This window comes from Cynocephalus volans, chromosome 4 (genome assembly GCF_027409185.1).
Source record: "Cynocephalus volans isolate mCynVol1 chromosome 4, mCynVol1.pri, whole genome shotgun sequence".
Lineage (NCBI taxonomy): Eukaryota > Metazoa > Chordata > Mammalia > Dermoptera > Cynocephalidae > Cynocephalus > Cynocephalus volans.
The window spans coordinates 79126676-79150173 of NC_084463.1; the positions used below are offsets into that span (position 1 = coordinate 79126676).

Here is a 23498-nt window from a genome sequence, read left to right on the forward strand (position 1 = left end):
TCGAAGTCCCATTCTCTACCTGCACACACCCCCAACCACCTTGAAGTTCATCCCAGTAAATTTATCTCTCCAATCTACCTCCTCTAGAGCACCTTCCCCCTTCTCCCCACCAGCCTCCCCTCCCTCAACTGCCACAGAAATTATGACTTGAGGCACACAAAACTTAGCGCTTAAACATCAACACCCTAGTATTTGGAGCAGTCATTTAATACAGGCTAGTGTTATTGCCCTGGCGAAGATATAAGCCCTTTGAAGACAGCACCATACCGTGTACTTGTTAATTTCTGCAAGTAGAATATAAAGCAGATGCTCTTACTACTTGCTTACTACTGGCGTTACTCTCTGGAATGGTCTCACTACCAAGTAAGAGTGTAAAGAAAAGGTCAAAGATCCCTACAAAGCCAGTCTCTGAGAGTTCCAGATAATTCCTTGCATCTTTCAGTTCCCTAAGATAAGGGTGCCCCTACTCTCCCTTTTGCAGCTAAAACTGTTGCTTTCAGTTCTGCGAGCCAGAGGACCATTCCTCAAAGAGGCCATTACTGCAAAACAGCACCCAGGTGTTATGTCGCCAAAGTGCAAAACTTTCTGCCAGCTACATGTAATACAAAACCTCCTAAAGCATTTAAAACCAATCTCACTGTCTAGATTAGAATAACTTCCTACAACTTTATAACGGAAATTTTAACCACAGCAACAAACAATTCTGTGGCTTCTACCTTTCCTTTCAAAGAGCTAAGGAATTTGCTGAGTGTGCCAGCAGCCTCAAAGTTAAACATAAGCAGCCAAGCCTTCCAATTCTGGCAGGACTCAAAGTTTTCCTGGGGAGTACAATACCCTGCTCAGGGAGACCAACACACTGCAAGTAGTGTTTAGAAGGGGCCTGGAGAACCCATGACCAGTACCCAAAAAATAAGGGCTAGTGTGTTCACAGGCCCTTGTGCAAAACAAGCTAGCTCATCTGGGTTTGCCAATTCATAATCCAAGCAGCTGAGACCCGAGTGAAGCACAGACAGGTGAGGGTAACCTCGTCTACCAACACCTGCATACAACACACACATTTTAAAAAATGAAACAGGAATCCTCACTGCTAAATCAAAAGCAGTATGCTTCCTCACTCTCTTTTCCCCAAGGAACGATTATTTGAAACCCAAGATGGGGGGCGGGAAGGTTCCAAGATTCCCAACCCCTACATGGTATGGTCTTCCAAATGGGCGTCAAACTTGAATTCTAATCCCTGAAACAATCCCACTATCCTAGAAAACAAGTGAAATTAATATGCCAATACCTATTTAATTTAGACTCTCTCGAAGTGAAATGTGTGATGAATAACTTTAAATTTATCTGAAGTTTAACTTTGTAATGCTTACTTAAAAATATCTCTGAGATATTACTAGTGTAAACCAAAATGCAGAACTCATGCTTACCCTTTAAAGTAACAACTGAGTTCAGAGAACACTGTGATAGGAGCTATAAATACAAAGAAATGAGTAAAACGGTCCTTGTCCTTAGGATATTATGATTTGGTCCCAGACACTAACGTGCACACAACTACCCAAACTTCATTGCAGAATAAGTGCTCTATTAAAGGGTCATAATGCATTGGAGGCCCAAGAGTAATTCACTCCCACCTACGGACTGAGAAAAGTGATATGGAGCTGCAATAACAAGCAGAAAGAGGCAAACTAGAGAAAAATAAGGAGGATGTTAATTTGCTGCGGGGGGTTGGGGGGTTGGTAGTGAGGAAAAGCAGTACAACATGGGAAAGCAGAAGCACAGGACTGTCATGAAAGTGTTTTGTCTCTTTAAGGAATAGAGAGTTCATGTAGCTTGGCTATGGGTAAGAAGGATGAAAGTATATCTGCAGACCCAGAATCTAGTATTTATGGGCGGGGGGAGGGGGAGGTGTTAAAGTATTAGTACATAATTCTCAAAACACTGTAAAACTGAAAAATAATTTAGAGATTAGGTAGTTCAACTTCCAGCTACTACCTGCCACACTCTTCTTCTGATAGTCAATCACCTAATTAAATACTTTTAATGTTAAGTTAGGGAACACTGAACCCACTGTGTAAGTCTAGGGGGCAAGTTCTACCTTCCATTACAGAAGCCAAATGGTCCCTTCCCTGTTAGGACAACCTAGACTAGTCAACATCCACTTGACTAAATATTAAGGAAATGACACAAAGATGAACAGGTGTTGATAAATTATCCATGGTCGCAAGCACTACCACCAGGAGTTCAGGCAACAGTAGTCTCTGTGGAGGCCTCATCCTAACAAGTAGCATATCCTTGGCCGGGTTCCCAGTGTATCTTTGCCTAGGTTCCTGTCCATTTTCTGAGTCTTCCTATTAATTTGAATGCTGCCCAATATGTTTCCAATAAATGTCTCTTTTGCTGAAGTTAGCCAAAGTCACTTTGTGCTGCTTACAATCAAGAATCTCTGATAGAGAGACTTATGTTTTTTAAAAAAGTAATTGTTCTGACCCTCATTCGGTCCCAGCATTTTTTTTGTATCTTAAGTACTACATGACTTAGCACAATCTGCCTTGAATTATCCTGACTCCTGGCTATTGCCCTAACTCTCCTTTGCAGAAACCCTAGAGGAATTACTTGCAGTTCTCCAAAGGTTCCTGCATCTGGAGGGCCTTTCTCCCCTTATGAGTCTAGGACACTCTTACTTTGGCACATACTAAATACTAAAATATATATTCTGGCTATGGAAAAGTCTTCTGAAGCTCTACTCCGGTGCCACTTGCTCCAGTGAGACATCTACCCCACCCCCCAATTTTTATATGCTACTCTGTGCTCCTGCAGCATTCTGTGCATAGTGATGCCAACATATATTAAATTGCCTGTGTATTTAGTTTATTTTTTCTTCCTCCATTTAACTTGTAAGTTTATAAAAGCAGGGATCATGTCTTACTCACCTTTGTATCTCCAGTTACTAGCAGAAATTAGATGATAGTAAGTACTCAATACGTATTCATTGAACCAATGAATCATCTGCATATGTTCACAGTAACTAAGAGTTTCTAGTACATAATGGAGACTCAATAAATATATTAACTTTATATACATATATTAAGACACATCTGAAAATAACCAGTTATAAACATATTCTTAATACTACAGAACTTAGTGCAAGGGTAAGTGTGTCTTTTTTAAGGTCTCTTTCAAACTACTCGGGAAACCAAGGTAAAAGCTACTAGGAAAAAGAGAGAGCAAACGAGAGAGAGCAAGCCACCTAGTGCTAAAACCAGTTAATTACAAGTGGGCTATGATCCAATTTCAGAAGGGCTTTGTACATGAGGTTAGAAGCAACAACATTACAGAGATTTTGTAGCTTCAGCACAAACTCTCATTTTAGAGAAAGGTGCTCTTTGCCTCTCCTCAACCCCTGCAGGCAGGCCCCGAGTCCTAGGGACTGTGCCCTAAATGCAGCCCTTTGCTCAAGGTTCCTTCACAGGTCTGGGAGGAGCAACAGAGTCAGAAGACCTCTCCATTCACTCACCACTGAAAAAAAAAGGAAAAGGGGTGTTCTCGGTCCTACCCATCACAGCAAGTACACAGTGAAAGTATGCAAAATAGAAAGGATTTTTACCACCAAAGAGAAAGTAATTTTTAGAATTTAGATTTTAACGTAAAATCCAAAGGCTACTTAAATAGCTTGACTCAAATTGTACATAGTAACACTATAATTCATGTTTCATATTGACATATTTGGTGTTTGTTTAACTTATGTTTAACTTACGTAAAACCAAAAGACTAAATAAAAGTCTCTGGACTCCAGAGATTCTCTTCCTCAGATAAATTTTAATAAATAAACCCTATATTTAATTAAATTACTGAAATTTAAATAATCTTTCATCATGTCCCATTTGCTTATACCTATCTATAAGTAAGTATCTCAGAACCACAAAAGTACTCTTTTGGGTGGCCCTGGCACACATTGTGTTCCCACTGAGAGAGAAAAAGTATTACTAGTGTGTAAGCTCCATTTGCATGACTGTGTGCAGACAGTAAGCACTTAACATTTTTTGAACAAAGGAAAATAATCAGGATGGAAAGCTTTAAAATAAACTCCCAGACATAAAATGACAATATGTCTGCATATCTATGTTCCTCAAAGCTCTCTCTCTCACCCACACTAAGAAGAGAGAGGAGCAGTCCATATACTTCCAACCTGCCACCCAACTCCTCCAAATTTCTGGATCCTGCTAGCACAGTACATTACACTGGGTGACACTGGGATGTCCATCAGGCAGCAGCATCCCACAGGTACTGGGACTCTCTCAAGAGGCAAGTACATTACTTTTGATCACACCCATCCAACTCATAAGTCAATATGGTCTTATGAATGAACTACATAATTTAAAGCAACCAATATTCCCCAGAAAACTAAACATTCCTTTAGTAATAAAAGAGTATTCCCAATAATAGCAGGAGCTACCATTTACTGAGAGTCTATTAGTGCAGGGACATTACAAAAATTATCTTATGTAATTATCATCACTCTATTTCCAGTTTTTTGATAGGGATACTGAGGCTTACAGAGGTTAGGTAATGCCCAGAGTCACACAACTAGCCAGCAGCACAGCACTTCCAACAGCAAAGGTCTTTTTACTAAACCAGTCTGCCCTTCAAAGATCTCTCAATAATGCAAACTACTTCTAAGTCCTCTTTTCCTACCTAATTACTTACAGCAAAATTAGGGGAGTTTTAATAAAATGTTCTTGCATGTGAATAAAGGGGAAAGGTACTGGGAAAGTTTCCTTCCCAGCACGTATGAGGCAAAGAAGGACCCAGAACCATTTCATTTGTATTATTTCTTACTAAAGCTTACGGGATTAATAGCACACTCCCTGCCAGTCACCAGAACACCAAGGCAATTGATGAAACCACCCTTCCTTATCACTTCCATCTGGCCCCATATTATGTTCATGATAGCTTTTCCACTTTAACAATGAATCCCAGACTTGTGGTGTGTCAGAACCACTTATGGAGCTTATTTAAAATATTACTTCCAAGTCTCCACATTAGACTTTCAAAACTGGCCTCTCCACAAGTGTGGACAAGAAATGAATTTTTTTGACCATCCTTCATCAATAATTTGAATGCAGTGAGGTTTGGGGAAGCTTGTACTTTTCTACCATACAAGCTCTTATACAACACATGCACTCCTGAAAAGTTGTGGAAAACTGAAATTTTGTAAATCAATCACATCTTTAAGTACAAAATAAGTTGGATTTAATGAATCCAAATAATAATGAGTAAGTAAAGGAGAAAACTGTTTCTAAAACTAACCAACCAACCAACCTGTATTAACTCCTTCAGTAAAGTGAAGAACCCTTTGTGTAATTTGTTACTTTTTTAAAAATCCAGATGTGAAGTGAATAGTTTTAGAGCCCTATATTCTAGAACTGTTAACCTGAATGAAATGACTATTTCAGTTACATCTAAAATACTGTTATAAAGATACAGCAACAAGGCGATTATACCAAAAAAAAAAAAAAAATCCCATCTAATTCAACATGATAAAGCCTGTAAAAATGTCTAGCATACTATACATAAATGCTTGATAAATCTGAAACTCAAAAATCCTCAGCCAAGAATGGGGAATAAACCTTACAGAATTGTTATGAGGATTTAAGTGAGTTAATGTGAACGAACTACACATTGTTTATAGCGGCCAACTACAGCCAAAGATTCCATGTAAGAAAAGCAGCTATCTAATTAAAGGGAAGGAAGTCTAGAAAGTAACATTACTGAGCATGATATGACACAAACATTACTTCAGGTAATCCTGGCATCCCCGAGAATTAGATTTCATTATCTCCTTTGTATCTAAACAAAACAAGAATGAATGACATGCCTGGGCTCACAGTTTATAGACTTAACGCTGAGATGTAAACTCAATTTTGACTGTCTCAAAGCATTTCACAGAATTTAATCATATTTTTAAACACCTAAATATGTATGATAGATAGCATTTGGGTTCCTTGTAATTCCTATGAATTACAAAGAATCATGGATCTGTGAATTTGATTAGCAGCAAAATGCAGATTTGTTCATTAGTTCATTTACCCATTCAGTCATTCATTCATTCATTCCACAAAGACACTGTGCATCTGCCATAGGCGAGATAGGCTAGATATGAGGACCCAAACCTGACAGTATAGTGATGGAGACAGACATATAAAGCAGACAATTGCCAAACAGTGCAGAGACACAGCAACACGGGCAGGCTCCAGACTGTGGAGCCATAAGCAGGGGTAGCAGCATTCACCTTCATCTCAGAGCACACACATGGAATCCAGAATTGTGCTGAGAGAACGCACTTACCTCTTCTCTTCCTTGGCCTTCTTGTCTTGGACCATAAAGAACTGTTTCAAAATAATCTGTCAAAAGCTACAGACCTAGGTCTAGAAGAATGCACACATACAAATTTCATATACAACTGCATGGAGTTCACTACAAACCCCAGTGTAAGAACCCCTAATTTATCATCAGCCACGATGCTGAGAGGAAGAGTAGAGGGAAACATGCTGCAAAATAAAATTTTCTGGAAGTACATCAACTATAGGCCTTGGGCAAGGGTAAATGGAAGTAACCAAATACTGATAAGAATTTTCTATGTGAAGGTAACTATTCTGTTCTAAGCAGTTCACATTAACTCATTTAGTCTTCATAACAACTCTATGAAGATTATCCCCATTTCTCAGATGACAAAACTAAGGCACTGAGAATAACTTGCCTAAAGTCACACGTTGATCACATCAAGCCCAGCTAGTCTGGCTCCAGAGTAGCACTGTTACCAATGGCACTCAAACTTTTTGGTTTTAGTACCCCTTAACACTCTTAAAAATTATTGAGAACACAATGAGCTTTTGTTTATGTGGGCCATATTTAGCAATATTTAATGTATTAGAAGCTAAAACTGAGAAACATTAAAATATGTTAATTCACTTAAAAATAACAATAAACCCATTAAAAGTTACATAAAATAATTTTATAAAAAAAACTCATTTCTAAACAACAACAAAAAAAAACCAATGAGAACAGTAGTATTGTTTCATAATTTTGTAAATTCCTTCAATGTCTGGCTTAAAACAACTGGATTCTCACATCTGTTCCTGTGTTCAATCTGTTTCTATGTGATTTTTGGTTGAAGGAGGTGAAGAAAATCTGGCCTCACACAAATACGCAGTTGGCAGGAGGAGGAGTATTTTAACAGCCTTTTCAGATATTTGTGACTGTTCTTTAAAACAACACCAAAACCCAACAAGTCGCAATTTCTTTAAACATAACTGCAATAAGAAATATGAAACCATATCAATGATCTTTTCATGGATACGTCTCTATACTCTATTACATTAAAATCTATTGACCCATCTTTCACTTTGAAGGGAGCTTTATTTCCACATACAGAAGAACTCTGTAACATCATACATTGGTCATTTGGAAAACAATGGTTCAGATCCTTCATACACTGAAATATTTCAAGTATATAATATCAACAGGATCACATTTGTTAATACACCACACATCTCAATCATCAGAAAAGTCCTTCTGATCGGGAAGGTATCAATTTCATCGTGGCACATACATGTTTTCCAAAATTCCAAACTCCAACTTTCACTTGAAAGCTTGAGTTTTATTATTGGCACCAAACAGACAGTTGTGGGGGTTTTTTTGAAACAATAGGGTCCCTTTATTCATTTTTGAGAAAACATCTATCAAATACCCAAGTCAGAATAACTATAACTTACCAGTTGTTCTTTCAAGTAAATATGGCTTTCCACAAAAAACGCAGCTAGTTTAATATTTATCTCATTACTCAATCACACAAGTGCCTTTCCTCAGTTTGTAGCAGAAGCACTTCCCATTTCATGACACAGGACATTAAAAAGACGTACTCAAGGTTTCAGATTAAACCATTTGGACTGCTTCAACTACAACATTCTTAATTGAAACGGACTTCTTTTTATTGTGAGTGTGTGAGGAACAGACTGACTATTAGCGCAGTCTGGTGTCACTGACTTGACTCATGCTAAGGCACCAGCAGCTTTACCCATCGCTTTTGCACAATCAGTGCAAATGGCAATAGTGTGAAAAAGGTTTAAGCATGTCTTATTATTATTATGAAGATAGTTTTTAGGTCTCAGTTTTCGGACTTCCATGGGGAAAGTCCAAAAGACACGAAACTTAGGAGAACTTTAAGATGAAAACTCTGAAAACGGGTTATAACAGAATGAGTTATGCCCATAGTCCCTGGAAGTCAATGGATGAAACGTAAAGAAAGTATATAGCAGCCCTTTGATGTAAAGCCCCGCTTGAACTCTATTTGTCAGATTAATGGACCCCTGTCGATTAAAGAAAATGCATCTGAAGAGAGACAGCCACCCACCCAAAAAACACCTGCATATGAATGCACCTTCTTGCCCTTGAGTAATTTTTATAAAAGAGAATACAAATCAACAATAATTATTTCACTAGGGGGAAAAAAGGCTCCCTGAGATTACTTTTAGGGGTTAGGGAGAAAAGAAACTGTAATAACTTGCCCAGCAGGAAGTCAGGCAATCCTTGGACAAAGGGAAAAATGTGGAAAGAGGAGAGAGAACGATGCTGTCAAAGCTGAAAAACCAGAGTATTACAACGAATTAAAGAATAAAAAATGATAGGGAAAATATCCACTAGATGAGGAGAAACACTTTTTGTTTTGATTTGGCAAATCTGCTTTTTAAACAACATAAGAATCTTGGCTCTGCCATTGCTTAGCTATGTGAACTTGAGCAAATGACTTAATTTTGGGGTGCCCATTACTTTGTCAGTAAATGAGGATAATAATAGGGCCTACTATACAGGGCTGTAGTGAAGAATAATTGAGACAACGGAAAGGGCTATAAACAATGTTCAAGCACATAGTAAGCACTCAGTAAATTTTAGTTGCTTTTTATGAAAACAGGGAAATGGAACAGGAATCGCCACTGTAAAATTCATTTTCAAGCGATGATCAAAGCTGAGCTTTTTAAAAACAGCAGCAAGATGCTCAAGCAGATTAGAGATGAAAGCTTATAGAGTTTCCTTCAGGTCAGACTATTTGGCTGACAAACTAGACTAAAATTACATTTACAATCTTCCAAGAATTTGGGATATGAAGACCTAAAATAGACAATTTCTCCAAAAATGAACTTAATGTTGTGGTCCTACTATCAAAGAACAAAATACAAGAATACATGGTATTATCCAAAGCCTCTTCAATCTCCTAACTTATCTGGCCACCTTGGCGTACAAGTCAGAGGCAGGTGGACCTGGAGAAGGAATCAGAACCCAGACTAACCTGAGTACTCCCAGCTGCCTAGGAGGATCCATCTTCAGAGAGAGTGACAGTAGGGTAGTCACCGGAGGCAGGGGCAGATTTGCCCTCTGTACTGAGCACTATGAATAAGAAGGAAAGACTCTCCTCTCCCTGCCACCTTTGCTCAATAACTTCTCTTTCATTTCATCTGTGTAACAGGATGGAGGTCAAGGTGTAAACTACAAGTCTCTTTTCTGCATCTACTGCACTGAATCTGTCCCTTCACTGACAACTCAGGAAAAACTCTTTACTACCAAAAATGGGGGATGGCTATTCCTTCAGGATCATAACACACATGGCAATTTAAAGCCTATTTTCATCCCCAAAACAGCAAGTCTTGTAATGGTCAAGCCAAGAAGATGATAATAAGGACAAAAAAGTCTGACCTCACTTCAAGGTGCGTAACCTATCAGTTGACATCCAGAAGACCCATTATAACATTTTCTCTAATACCTTGTGCAACAGATAACTGAATAATTCTTCCAAGTCAAGGGTTTCAAAATTGATTTACAATAATTCTCTGAAGATAATTTCTGAAGTCAATGTGACCAGAACATAATGAAACATTTCTGGAGATTCTATTCTGTTCTCTCTGTGTGCTCAAGTTGTACCTCACAGTGCCCTGGACTCTCATAGCACAATATTTTTTAAAAATACAGAATGTCATCAGCACAAGTCATTCATGTATATCACCCATTACCACTTGCTCATAGAGTACGTAAATGCATTCTATCATCATTTTATACCTTCAGTTACTGTCTCTTTGGGAATCATAATCTTAACTATGGATTGCAAAACATCCTCTTGGAAAAAAACTATGGTGCTCATAGATTGTCAGAAAATATTTGTAATATCTAAAAGCCTCTCCCTACCCCCAATCCAAACAACACAGCACATTAATTGATATTTATAATGATGATCCAAACCATCAGGAAAAGTTACATAAGGCAAGGGGTGGGAAATCAATCCTGCAGAAAATCTGCCACCAAAAATATTTACCTTCAATTATATAGAAAATATACATCTCCAGAACAATGAAGTTTCCAGGTAGTCCAAAAAGCTAAGAATTTACTGTGTGCTAAATTTTTAGTACTTTATCTTACTAATGATGATAACACAATGATGATGACTGCAGCAATTAATACATGCCTGCAAATTCTCTGACACACTTATAGGAAGGTGGGTCCACTCTCCTGAATTTAGGCAGGCTTTTAAGTCCATTGACCGACAGAAAACGAGAGAAGTGACTCTTTGTGGCTTCTAAAATTCGATCATAAAAGACGATACAGTTTCTGTCCTGTTTGCTGGAATACTCACACCTGGAACCCTGAGCCACCATGTAAGACTCTGACTAGCCTGACTCTGTGAAGAAGCCAAGCCACATGGAAAGACAACCTGTAGGCACTTTAATCTGCCAACCCAGCCTTCAAGTCCTCCCAGCCAGGTGCCAGACATGTTACAGTCCCAAGTCACCCAGGCACCCTGCCTTCTTTCCCCTGAGGTCCCAGGCATGGTGGAGCAGAGACAGGCCATCTTTACTGGGCCCTCCCTGAAGTCCAGACCTACAGAATCTGTAAGCACAATAAAATGTTCCTATAGTAAGTGCAACAAGGATGATAGCTAACACATAACTCTTCCAATGTGTCATATATTTTTCTTAGTACCTAACATGTAATGATCTTTCAAGGTAGTGTTATTATTATCCCTATTTAACATGTAAGGAAACTCTACCTATCAGAGAGGTTAAGTACTTTACCCACACTTATAAAGCTTGTGAGTGGCACAGATACAATGTGAACACAGGTGTCTGGTTCTGGAATTTTAACCATAAGCTCCACAGATAATCACTGAAATCAGAAAAAGGTATCCAAAGGACACATCACAACTAGCCCATTAGGCCCACCTACCACCTCCAGACAGGACCACATTAAATCATAGTCAATTTAAGGAGACTCCTGGAATGCCATGCCTCACACTTTACATCCATGCCCTCCAGCAGGGAACTCTTCCATGCTTCTGGAAGTCATGATATCTGTAATTTAAGCTCATTTCATCTTACTAGGTTCAAAGCAAGGATAAAATACTTGAAAGGCAGTTATGAATCATTTCTTGGCCTTCTCAGAGCAGAACAAACCCAGTTCATTTGCTTTCTGTTTTCTAACATCCTACTACATTACATTCCTTTTAGAATATAAATTCCGTGGGAGCAAAGGACATATACCCCATACCTAGTCCAGTTCCTGGCACAAGACAGACCCTCAAATATCATATGGATAAACTATATCTACTTATTGTACTCTCACCAAATTCAGTATTGACTTGTACAGTCCAGGGTTATCCATTCAACATATTTACTGAGGAGTTTGAGTGCTTCTCCATCCACACTTGTGCCTAAAATATATTCTGTCCAAAAATAAGAAATGTCATGCTCCCTAATATTCAGCATGTACCTTCTTCTATAACAGAAATTAAAAATATTGAAAGTAAATTTAATTAGCATATGTCTGATTGTTGCCTAAATAAACCACTAAATTTATTACTACAAAATCTGTTCATTTTATGAGCAAACTTAATTACACATAACCCATTTTGTGTTCCTAAACTAATAAACCAATCTTAGTCACTTAATAAATGCCATTAAAATATAAATATTTGTTCAATTTTTTTCTCCAAACTCCTGGAATTTATTTTGGAGAAAGCTTAAGGTAAGAAACCTCAGAATTTTAGAAAATTTTGTCTTAACTTAGGGCTAGTATAATCCATATCTCAGAGTAGACCTTTTAGACTCTGTATTCTTAATTTTTTTGATGAATCCCTTACAGTATCAAATTTAGAAGTCAGCTAAGGTGAATTTATTTGCCACTTTTCATGCCACCCACCACTCATTTTTGATCTGCCGGGCCATTCAATACCGTGGGAAGATATGTCTGACAGGATTATGTCCTTTAACAAATCTACTAGTTTAAACAAACCTGAGACCCCATTATCTTCAAGGTTTATGTGAATTGTTTTGTGATGCTTTTTACATTACTTTCCCAAGTGTCTTAATTTAAGCTTGCTGTGATTTCAGAAGGCTTTTTCTTTGATGCTTCTAGATAAAGGATGAATAGACCATTTCACTTTTCAGAAACTAGACTAGTTTTACATGTGCTCTGCAATGAACTTATTGCTGGTGTTTCTGCAATGAATTTAATGTTTGCACTAGGTACTACATCCACTAGTTTCCATAATTTTGAAATAGCCCATTTCCTAGTTTCTTTTTCTGCCTTCATATCTTTCAACCTTTTCCTGGATCACCAGGATGAGCAATCAACCTAACTGCAGTGATATTTAGGGACCAGTCCCTCAGGAAACGGGGCCTTACCAGAAAATTTCATATTCTTTCCTTTCCCAATAAGTCCCCAGATAGATAGGGCTTGCTCACAAAATACTTGGGTTCCAGAGCCCTTCAGAATACAGTGTCAGGAAGGAAAAGGCCTTCCCCCATGCCTGCTTTCGGGGGTCACATTGCTGGGCCTCACCACCCAGAGCAGCCCTTACAGCTGAGAAGCAGCAGCTGAACACGAGAGAGATGCCTCTTCCTCCCTGGTATGTGGTCACAGGGTGTGTGAAAAGCCCCACCTCACACAGAGGAAGCAAAGTAAGCCTGGAAGACAAGATATCTATCATCCTTGCCTTGCTCAGCCTGTTCTGAGGGGTGGAAGAAAGGTGGGAGGAAGAAGGGAGAGAAGAAAGGACAGAACAGATCAGAAGAGGTGCAAGGGAACAGAAGCGGGAAGACCTGTTATGTGAGTGGCTACCGCAAGAGTCCAGCAGACAGGAAATGAGCGCTTCAACTAGCTGGGCTGTAGAGGCATGCAAAGTAAGGGAAAGTATGCAAGAAGCATTTTGTAGGTCAACTGCAAGGACCTGGCAACAGATTGGCTGCAGGGTGGGCAAGGAAAGGAACTTTACACTTTACCAGATACTTTCAAAGGAGACAAGAGTTAGGATGATCAGCTTGGGATGGAATCTGAGCAAGCCCCAACACCAGGAAGATGAACAAGGGCTAGCCCTCCCCTCTCACTGACATAAGCTGGTTCACCAGTGGAACAGACCTAACCAAGGTGGAGGAGTATGGGATGGCCTTCCATGATCCTCTCCAGAAATAGGACCTCTCAGTGCTAATTCCACCCAAGCATTTCTATTTGTTTCTCTAAAGAGCAGATCCCCGGGAGAATCCCAGGAACTGAACACCCCTTGAAGACATCTTTTGATAACAGTCTGGTAAGTTCTGCCCCCAGCATAACTCAGATGCCATGCTGACCCACCTTCCAAATAAAGTGAGCCTCCAAAAACAGAAGTGGCAAAGTGGGGCTCAAGCTGACAGAGCATTCACCCTGTGGTGTTTTCTCCCCATCAGTTCACACCAGACTTCCAAGGGAGAAGTGGCACATTTCACTCAAAAATGTATCCCTGTCCCATCATCAGAAGGTCAGTGGCGTTGCCATCAGACAGACAGAGCTAACCTCACCGCAGAACAGAATTGGCCAACAGAAATCAGTGCAATGACAGAAATGGCTATTACGCACTTGAAGTGTGACTAGTATGACTGATTGGGAGCCTAAATTCTTAGTTTTATTTAATTTCCATCGATTTAAATAGCCACAGGTGGGTAGTGGTTACTACGGGCAGTGTAGGTCTAGAACTATAAAAAAGAGATGGGGTCAGATCACATCTGTCCTAAGCTGCCAGAAAAAAATTTTCATGAAATCTTATTTCTCTACCACGAGAAAGCTGAATCTCGTAATGTTTCATCATCTGCTCAAGCAATTTTCTAGCACTCAGCTGTTCTTTGGTCATTATTACCACTACACATCAATGTGCCTCCAAAGCATCTCAGTTTAGAAGGCCATCAGACACCCTAGACTAACCTTCATGCACTGCAGGAACCTTCTCTATGACATCTCCACAGATTTCTATGCAATCATCACCAAGTTCTCCCAGTGGCAATGAAACTTAGCGTCAGGAGAGGAAGTCCATCCCTAGTCCAAGGACATTATTCCAAAGAGATATTGAGGAGGCACAAAATAATAAAAGTTATTTTGCACCATGCTCTACTTCTTATGTAGCCCTTTCCAATGCCTTATCTCTCCTAAGACCCACAATAACCTTAAAACATAAGTATTCAGTAAATACATCTATTTTACAGAGGCTAAGTGACTTAGACATGGCATATGACTTGGATATGGTAGCCATATACTCAAATTTGGCATGTCTCCCAAGTAATGAGAGACAACCAAGAGAAGGAAAAATCGTGGCTGGGAAGGAGTGAGGCACAGAAGAAGAGTGATTAGAGGAGAGAATACAGTTATGTAGGTCAACTAATAACCTTAGAAATCAATCTATTTCAAACTCTAATTTAAACATAGACTCAGTTCCAAAGGGTAAACATCTCATTCTAGGTCTAATTTAAAGGAGACTATGCTCTAACATGGTGGCTCCCAAACCTAGGCCCAGCAGTAGCAGCATCACTTGGAAATTTGTTAGAAATGCAGTCTTAGGCCCCATCCAAGACCTATTGCAGTGTTTTAACAAGCCCTCCAGATGATTCTGATGCTCACCCACATTTGAGAACCACTGCCCTAGAATTGTATATCTAAGGCCAATCATTTTTCCCTGGGAAACACACACTTGGTCATCAAGGAAAAGGAAACGAAGCTGCCAGCTATGAAGTTTGGGACACGGCCTGGTGACATCAGCCCTGACTTACTGTATCTAAAGTAACAAGCACCATGAACTCTGAACCAGCCTCACGATAGCAGACACATCTCCTGCCACCTCTTGCAGTCAGGGGCAGAGAGGAAATCACTCTTTCTCAGAAAATTTCTGTTTCAAGGTGAGAAAAAGGTATATTTTATAGACAGTACTAGATTGTGAGTACACCACCCTAGTTTCTAACCTCATTTAATAAATAATATTTGGCACATGATACAGTACTCCCAACTGCGGAAAGGTAAGTTCCTATGAGTAAGAAGTGGGATTCCAGCAAATGAGAATACACAAAACATTATAAAATGATTTGCCTCTCTGCTGTCTTAATAACAATAATAATGGTAGCAGGAATTTATTGAATGCTTTAAATGTGCTCAGCACTGTGCTAAGAGCTGTATACGCATTATTTCATTTTACTCCCATGCAACTCCATGAGGTAGGAACCATTATTGTCTCCATTTTACCCCTGAGGCTTCAGCAGGTAAAACTCTCCAAGGTCACACAACCAGGAGGTGGCAGGGCCAGAAAGCAAACCAGGTCTATCTGTTCTTCAACAATCCAAAACATTACCTCCTCTTTCATTTTAACATATATTCAGACTCTTAATCTATTCAACTTTACTCACACTCTTTATGAAACTGAGTTTTAAGCACTGTGCTTTCACCTTTTTTTAAAGCCATCATGTTCCACCGTTCAAAAAAGTCCTCAGCCACACTCAGTTTACCCCAAGTCTTCAGCATGTGCTCAAGAATCAAAGTAACCCACACTGAAGAATTCATGCCAATAAAGATATCCAGAAACTGGATCAAAGGCAAGAACCAATTCCCACCATGCTTGGGCAACATGCCCAGGGAAGCCCTCCCTGACCACCTGGACCAAAGCAAGCCTTCTCTGCTCAGAGCTCCCCCAGCACATCACACATGTCTCTATTATAGTTCTCACACGTGGTAATACCCACATGCAAGCCCACTGATCTGTGAGCTCTTGAGAGTGGGAACTATGCCTGATAGTCCATCTGTACACTACCAGAGCACTAAATACATAATCCACACCTAACTGATGGTTTATAAGACCAACAGCAAGACACATAAGGGATAAAAGTGAACTACAATTTAAATATAAAATGTGAAACTATAAAACTTTTAGAAAACACAGGAGAAAATCTTTGGGACAGGTAAAATGGTCCTAGGCAAAATGTTTTTAGATGTGACACCAAAGGCACAACCCATAAACAAACAAACAAAATCGATAAATTGGATTTTATCAAAATTAAAAACTTGTTCTGCAAAAGATCTTGCAAAAAAGACCAAAAAAAAGGATATGAAAAGACAAGCTACATACCAGGAAAAATATATATGTAAGCCCCATACCTGACAAAGGACTTGTACCTAGAATATATAAAGAACCCTCAAAGCTCAACAATAGAATAGATAATCCAGTTAAAAATGAGCAAAAGACATGAATTGACATTTCACCAAAGAGGACATAAAGATGGCAAATAAGCACATGAAAGGATGTTCAACATTATCAGCCATTAAGGAAATGCAAATTAAAACCATGATGAGAACATGTATTAAAACATCTATTGTGACAGGTAAAATAAAAAATAGTGACAACACCAAATGCTGGTGAGGATGCAGAGAAATTGAGTCGCTCACGCACTGCTGGTAGAAATGTAAAATGGTACAGCCACTCCAGAAAATAGTTTGGCAATTTCTTCAAAAACTAAACAGACACCATCCAATCCAGCAATCATACTCCTAGGCATTTATCCCACAGCAATGAAAACTTATGTCTGCACCAAAACCTGTCTATGAATGTTCAGAGCAATTGTATGTGTAATTGTCAAAACCTGGAAACAGCCCAGATGTCCTTCAATAGGTGAATAGCTAAAGAAACCATAATACAACCATAACATAGAATACTATTTAGCAATAAAAAGGAACAAACTATTGATACAATCAAAAATTTGGATGGATTTCAAGGGCATTAGGCTGAGTGAAAAGCCAGTCTCAAAAGATTACATACTGCATGATTTTACTTATGTAACATTCTCAAAATGACAAAATTATAGATATGGTGACTAGATTAGTGGTTACTAGCATTTAGGGACAAAGCGGGGTGGGGGGAGAAAAGGGTGGTGTGACTATAAAGGGGTGGCACCAAGGAGACGCTTGAGGTGATGGAATCATTGTGTATCTTGACTGTGGTAGTGATTACAAGAATCTACACATGAAAAATTGCATAAGAGTATGCACACAAATACAAACATGGGCATGAAAAACTGGTGAAATATGCTCTGTGGATTGCACCAAAGTCAATTTCTTGGTTCTGCTATTGTACTTTGGTTATGTAAGATGGTACCAATGGGGGAAACTGGGTAAAGGGTACACAGGACCTCCCTACTATTTTTGCAACTTCCTATGAAGCTATGATCATTTCAAAATGAAAAGTTAAAAAACAAGTAAACTACAGACATTTTACTTAAAAACAAAACAACAAACAGAAAAGAGGTATATAGCTGCAACACTGGCCAGGGAGGTCCCAAACACTGATTTAAACACACACTATAAGACGGTGACTTTGTTTTTTAGAATGTTAAATCAAATTCTCCAGAGTCTTAACAGGGGTACATTTCCTAACATCTTGGAGCTACTCTCCTACCTGTTCCGAAAAGGAGGAGGGGGTGTGGGGTAGGGGGAAGCCTGATGTATGAGCTCCTTCCGGAGTCCAAGAGTCCTGTCCTGAGTGCCCAGAATGACTATACACTAAGGTTTCACAAGGCCTGGCCACAAGGGCCGAGCCAAGGGCCTTACAGGCCCAGAAGCAGGAGTGGCTTCCTTCCAGCAAAAGTAGAGGACTGACCTACCCACAATGACCAAAACTTACGTTGTGCCTCTCCTCCAAGACAAAACAAAGTCAAACCAACAAAATAAAATTTAATTCACTAGGCAAACAAACAAAAGAAACCCCAACAACTTCAGACTATTTCCAACCAACTTTATAATCAAATATGTCCTCTACCTGACCTCCACCCTATCCCTTACTTTCAAAGGATTCTATTATCGACTGAATTCTGAGTCATAAGAACCCACCAAAAAATGAAAAAAAATAGGAGAAAAAATATTCACTACACTACAGAATTTCCTGACCTGAGCTTCCATATGCATTTAAAATGCAAACAGCCACACCAGAGGGGAAAAAAAAATGTTACTTTGGGGGAATTTTGCATATCAGAAATATTAACAGGTCTTACAAAGTTCCTTTTAATTTTTGGCCACAAAAATCAAATTTTTACAATTTTCACTAGCAATTCCCTTTTTTCATGTTGTTAATTATTTGTTAAAGCCTTAACATCTCATAATGCTTTATCATTTTCAAAGCATTTTCACAAATTACTATGAAGAAATGCAGCACTAGAACCTAGAGGCTATACTTTTTAGCAGAACTCTCACCAACTAGAGAGTGCTATCTAATTTCAATTAGTTGGGCTGTCCTTCCTCTAGGCCCTGGATCCACACTTCCCTGCAGGAACAGACATCAAAAAAAGGGGCCAGACTAACTGGCCAAGGGCTGACTTTCTCAGGTCTAATCAGCAGAATGCCTTCCCATAAAATCACACACATTTCTGCATTCATGAGCTTTTCTTAACGACAGCACTTTAAAATCTCATTAAAACGGAAAGTCCTCCATTAGATTCCATGAAAAGATGTATTTTTAAATGCTTTGATCTCCACATGCCCTTCTGTACATTAGTATTCCTCATCCTCCGCCATCTGTTCAGAACCTAAAAGACCAGACTTCTGTGCATTTTAAAAAGGAGGGAGAGAGGGGAGTAATAGGCGCAGCACCTTCTCTGCCACCTGTCCACCTGCCCTTTACAAGGGTTTCCCTATTTATCCCTATTTATCTTGAAAAGGGTATCACACAAAAGCAAAAGTGTACCATCCGAGAACTAACCAGTCCTGCCCCTACCCCCAGTCCTGTCCCCCCATCACCAGGGAGAGTAGAGGCTGTATAGAGCCTTCTACTCTATGTCCTAACTCCTTTTCATTCTGGTCAACTCAGTGCTTTCCGATCCTTTACTCTCTTTCGAAACAGTTCAAAGTGTATTTAGCTATTATTCCCACACTGTTCTCATAAAGAGCGTTCATAGTAGATACACTTCAATGTTCTGAGCTCTAAGCTCAGAAGTAAAGTTCACGTTGCTCTAGATTCTTCAACAACTGGCAATCTAGAGAGACCCCAAATCCTTAACCTGGGTCTGAGTCCACAGCTGCCGGGGTCCAGGAGTGCTAGACAGCCAGGGGAAATCTTAGCCAGCTGGGTGAGGACCCCACAGACCAATTTTGGAAGCAGGGAGCCACGATTGTTCAACATTTCAAGCCCTGACTTCTCACTTCCCCAAAAGAAAGGAAAATTTCCAGAATTGTAGGTATTAATATGCCCCATTCTGGTTTTATTCACTTAAAGGGTGAGCAAGTTAACACGTTACTGATTTGGGTAATGAAAAGCATCTTCGAGGTTATCACCAACTGCTCTCGTGACCCTCTACCTCATCACCAAGGGCTTTTATAAGCAGTACGAAAACTGGATTCTCCTAACAGGACTTAGAAGAAGAAAATGGGGTAGGATGACCGAACAGAGCAAGGAGCTGAGGGACCAAGGGGACAAAATGTTCGGTCCAAACCACAAAGCCTCAGGAGGCCCACTAACAGGACTCACGGCTACTGAAGCCCCAGTCCAGGTGATCCACACTGTGGCCGGACTAAAAAGCATATGCCACTTGGAGACAGGAAACCAACATCAATGCCAGAAAGGCAAGGACCTTCGAACAAAAATGGAAAGGGAAAGTCTTCCCAGTCACCAATCAAGATGCGGAAAGAGTAGCGTGAAGGGAGGCGACAGAGCTGCGGGCAGGGAACCTGGATTCTCGGCCTGGGGTTCTAAGGGGGAAACTTGGAAACGTCGCCGCGAGCTCAGTCCATGCGGTGGAGGCCATCGAGGTGCGCGCCAGGGCTCCTCTGTTGGCCGCCTGGTCCTCCAGCCAGGCAGCCTATGGGGCCCGTTCCGTCCGTGCCCCGGCGCAAGGCCCCGGCTCCGCTCGGCTGTCATCGGCCCGACGTGCCAATCTCCCTCCCGCCACCAATGCCACATTCCAAGAAAAACCAGTTCTACTTGGAAAGTTTACTTTTTTCCTCCCCTGAAACCAGATTCTTTAAAAGGCAGCACTAATAGGCAAGGGAAAACTAGATCTAACTCCCCAGTTTGTCACAGAAACTTGTCTGGGGAGAACAAAGAAGGAGCTAATGCAATCTGAGCTTTGGGGTCCGAGGCGCGACCCCTTGCCGCCCCCACCCGCCAGAGCCTAGTCTTGAGGGCGGGCAGGAAGGGTCCAGCCCCGAGCGCCGGAGCCCGTCGGGCGGGCCAGTGTGTGCGCCTTTGTCTCGCGCGGAGGGAAGCGGCCACCCGACACCCCTTCCGCCCCCTCCCTCGGCAGCCGGAGCCCCGCGCGCGGGCGTGCCTCGGAGAGTCCGGGCATATGGTAGCCCCTCCGGAAAGGCCAGCCCCCGCGTCGGGGACGCGCCCGCACCTCGGGACCCACGGGCCGCGCGGCCGACGCACCCTCCAAGTTTTCGGTGGGGCGGGGGTGGCGCGGCGCTGAAAGCCGGCCAGCGGGCACCGGGGACCTAGAGGATGGCACAGGAGCCCGGTTCTACTCTTCTTAAAAAAAAAAAAAAAAAAATCTGGGTGAGAGCAACATTCCCGTGGCGCACACTCCCGGCCCTGAGCTGCCCAAGTCGCTCCGGAGCCAGGCGGATCTCAGCCCGGGCCCCCAGAAGGAGCCCCCTGCCCCGAGCATCAGGGGACGGGGAAGCACCAGACAGCTGAGTCCCTTGCGTGGGACACTCGGAGGCACCCTCCCTGCACCTCGATCGGGGGCTGGTTACCTTTCACCGCAGGCTCACAAGTTCCCCGGCGCAACTTTGCCCTCCACATGAGGCGACCATGGCTAGTTCAATCCCGCAGCTGGGCGAGGGGGCCGCCGAGCAGCGCGCTGGGCATGGCGTGGGGCAGCGCGGGGAAGCGGCGCCCGACAATCAGCCCCATTCACACGCGGAGGAGAGCGATGCCAGGACTTCACCTCCAGCCCCAAACCAGACAACCGTTGCTGGGTCCTAGAGCGTCCCGCGCGCTCCCGCCGCCGCCCGCGCTCCCCGCAGCCCGCGCGCCGGCCGGGGAGGGTCGCCCGGGCTCGTCACTGTAACCCTACACTCCACCCCCGCCCCGGCGCCCGGCCGCTGGGCCCTAGAGCCCGTCTCCAGCCACCCGCCACCCCTCCCGGGGCCCGCGAGATCGCCAGGCTGAAAGTGCCCTGAGCTCAAGCTGACGTGTCTCCCTGAGACTTAGGAGGGCGACAGCCTCCCGGTTTTGTCCCCTGCCGCATTTTAATTAGCGTCGCACTCACCAGTTCTCCTTCCTTTGACTTTGTCTTTCTTCCCACCAAGCCAATCCTGGCAGAAATGTTTCCGGATCTGCCTCCAAAGTCCCGGTCAGTTTCTGCCTAAGAAGGGTTTTTTCCTTCTTCAGTGTTATTTCCAGGTGGAAAGTGGCCACACTTTTCTCAGCATTCTCCAGGCCCCAGTGCTTCCATCACGCACTGGGATCGGGCGACAAGCTGCTACTATGTGCTCCGTTGATGAGCAGAAGGGCCAAAACAGTCCATACAGCCTTAGGTATTAAATGTGTTCACAGAACCGTACATCCTGTGGCCACAAACCCCCAGGCTATTATCTGCCCGAATAGAGGCAAAGAAAGTGACTCTGGGAAAATGTTTCTGATTCTGCACCACCTCTTAAATCGGGCTGTGCTAAGTACACTCCTCACCCGCCCCATTATACTGGATTATACTAACCGCCCTCCGGAGCCCAGATCTGGGGAGCCCAGATCTGGGGTGCGCGAACCTGTCCCATAGCACTTCTGCTTGGCTTTTTTATCTGATTCCCCTGTTGGGCCCTCTGGCTCAGTAACCTCTGCTCTGGAGATAAAGCCCAAAGGCAATCATTAAACAATTATTTATCAAATACCTACTCCATCTAAAGTCACCTACCATAGTACTTAATAGCACACAAAAGAAACTTAGAGCAGCTAACCAGCCCTTCAAGGCTTTGTTATCTGTCTAAGAAGACATGCAAACAGAAGGCAGGAAAGGAACAATGCAAGAGATCTGAGTGCTGGAGCCACCTGGACAAGGTGGAGAGAAGAACTGACTTAACCAGAAGAAAGGAGAGCCCGGGAGGGTGGTAGAGTTCAGACCACACTGGGCAAGCAGAGGCTGAAGCCAAGATATTGCTGACAAGGTCTGAGTGCTTGGGAAGAAGGTATAAATTGAAGGAAAGGGTTTTTTTACTAGAAAGGAGGAGAAAACAAGGAAGGCAGAACAACAAAACCACAAAAATGTAGGCCTGGAAAGAACTGAAGAAATTATCAACCAAACCTTTCACTTGGCAGATGAGGAAACTCAGGCCTAGTGATTGAGTGGCTTATCCAATGTCACAGAACAAGTTAGTAGCACAGCCAGGGGTAAACCAGTTTCTACCTTAGTGTGCTTTCTATTTACTTTGTAAACCCTGAATTGCAAATTAGTAGTTGAGAACAATTGTATCCTATGGGCAGTGAGGGAAACACCAATTCACTGATTCAACTAGCATTTGTATGAACTTCATGTAGAACAGAGAAGAGATAATGGATGGAAAAAGAGGGAAAGAAGGAAGGAAATTTACATTTTCTAACTGCTCCCTACTAGATACCATCCTATACTGTAGAAGACAGAAGTATTTGCCAGTAACAAACATTATCTCTAGAACAAAACAGACATGGTCTGAGTCACAGCTCAGCTACTCACTACCTGTGTGACCAAGGGCAAGTCACTTAACTTCTCTAAACCTCAGTATCCTCCTTTGCAAGATGATGAAAATAGCACCAAGCCTCATAGGACAGGTGTGAGGACTGAATAAAGTAACAAATGTAAAATGCTTAGCACAAGGCATTTAAGTACTCAACTGTGTATTTGCTCGTACTATTTCAGTTAACAATGCAATAGCCCTGTGAGATAAGGAGACAATCTGGAATAGTTGCAGGAAGCAATGACATGCAAGTCTGTGGTAAAGGAAATGGAAAGGAAGAGAGAGATACCATATCTTTGAAGACACCAGATATCATGAAGAACATCTCAAATCTTCAGAGTAAGATTTTACTCTTTTCATTAACCAGATAGCTGTCCTGGGGAAGAGAACAAAGTAATCAAATTAACCCAGATTTGGGGCCCAGGTCATAGGAAGAATTGGACCATTCTTGGAAGAATGGCTCATTAGACCTATGATGG

The 23498-nt window shown here is 41.7% G+C and overlaps 1 protein-coding gene across 3 annotated transcripts in view; it reads right to left on the reverse strand.

Moving 5' to 3' along the window:
• Positions 1-23498, reverse strand: part of AMOTL1 (angiomotin like 1) — a 167051-nt gene that overhangs the window by 87158 nt on the left and 56395 nt on the right. The window contains exon 1 of one of the 3 annotated variants that reach the window (XM_063092390.1): positions 21064-21331. The exons of the other annotated variants lie outside the window; for them this stretch is intronic. Within the exon in view, the coding sequence (XP_062948460.1) occupies positions 21064-21112 (49 nt within the window). The 5' untranslated portion in view covers positions 21113-21331. Of the gene's footprint in view, positions 1-21063; positions 21332-23498 lie in introns of those variants that run through there. 3 annotated transcript variants of the gene reach the window in all.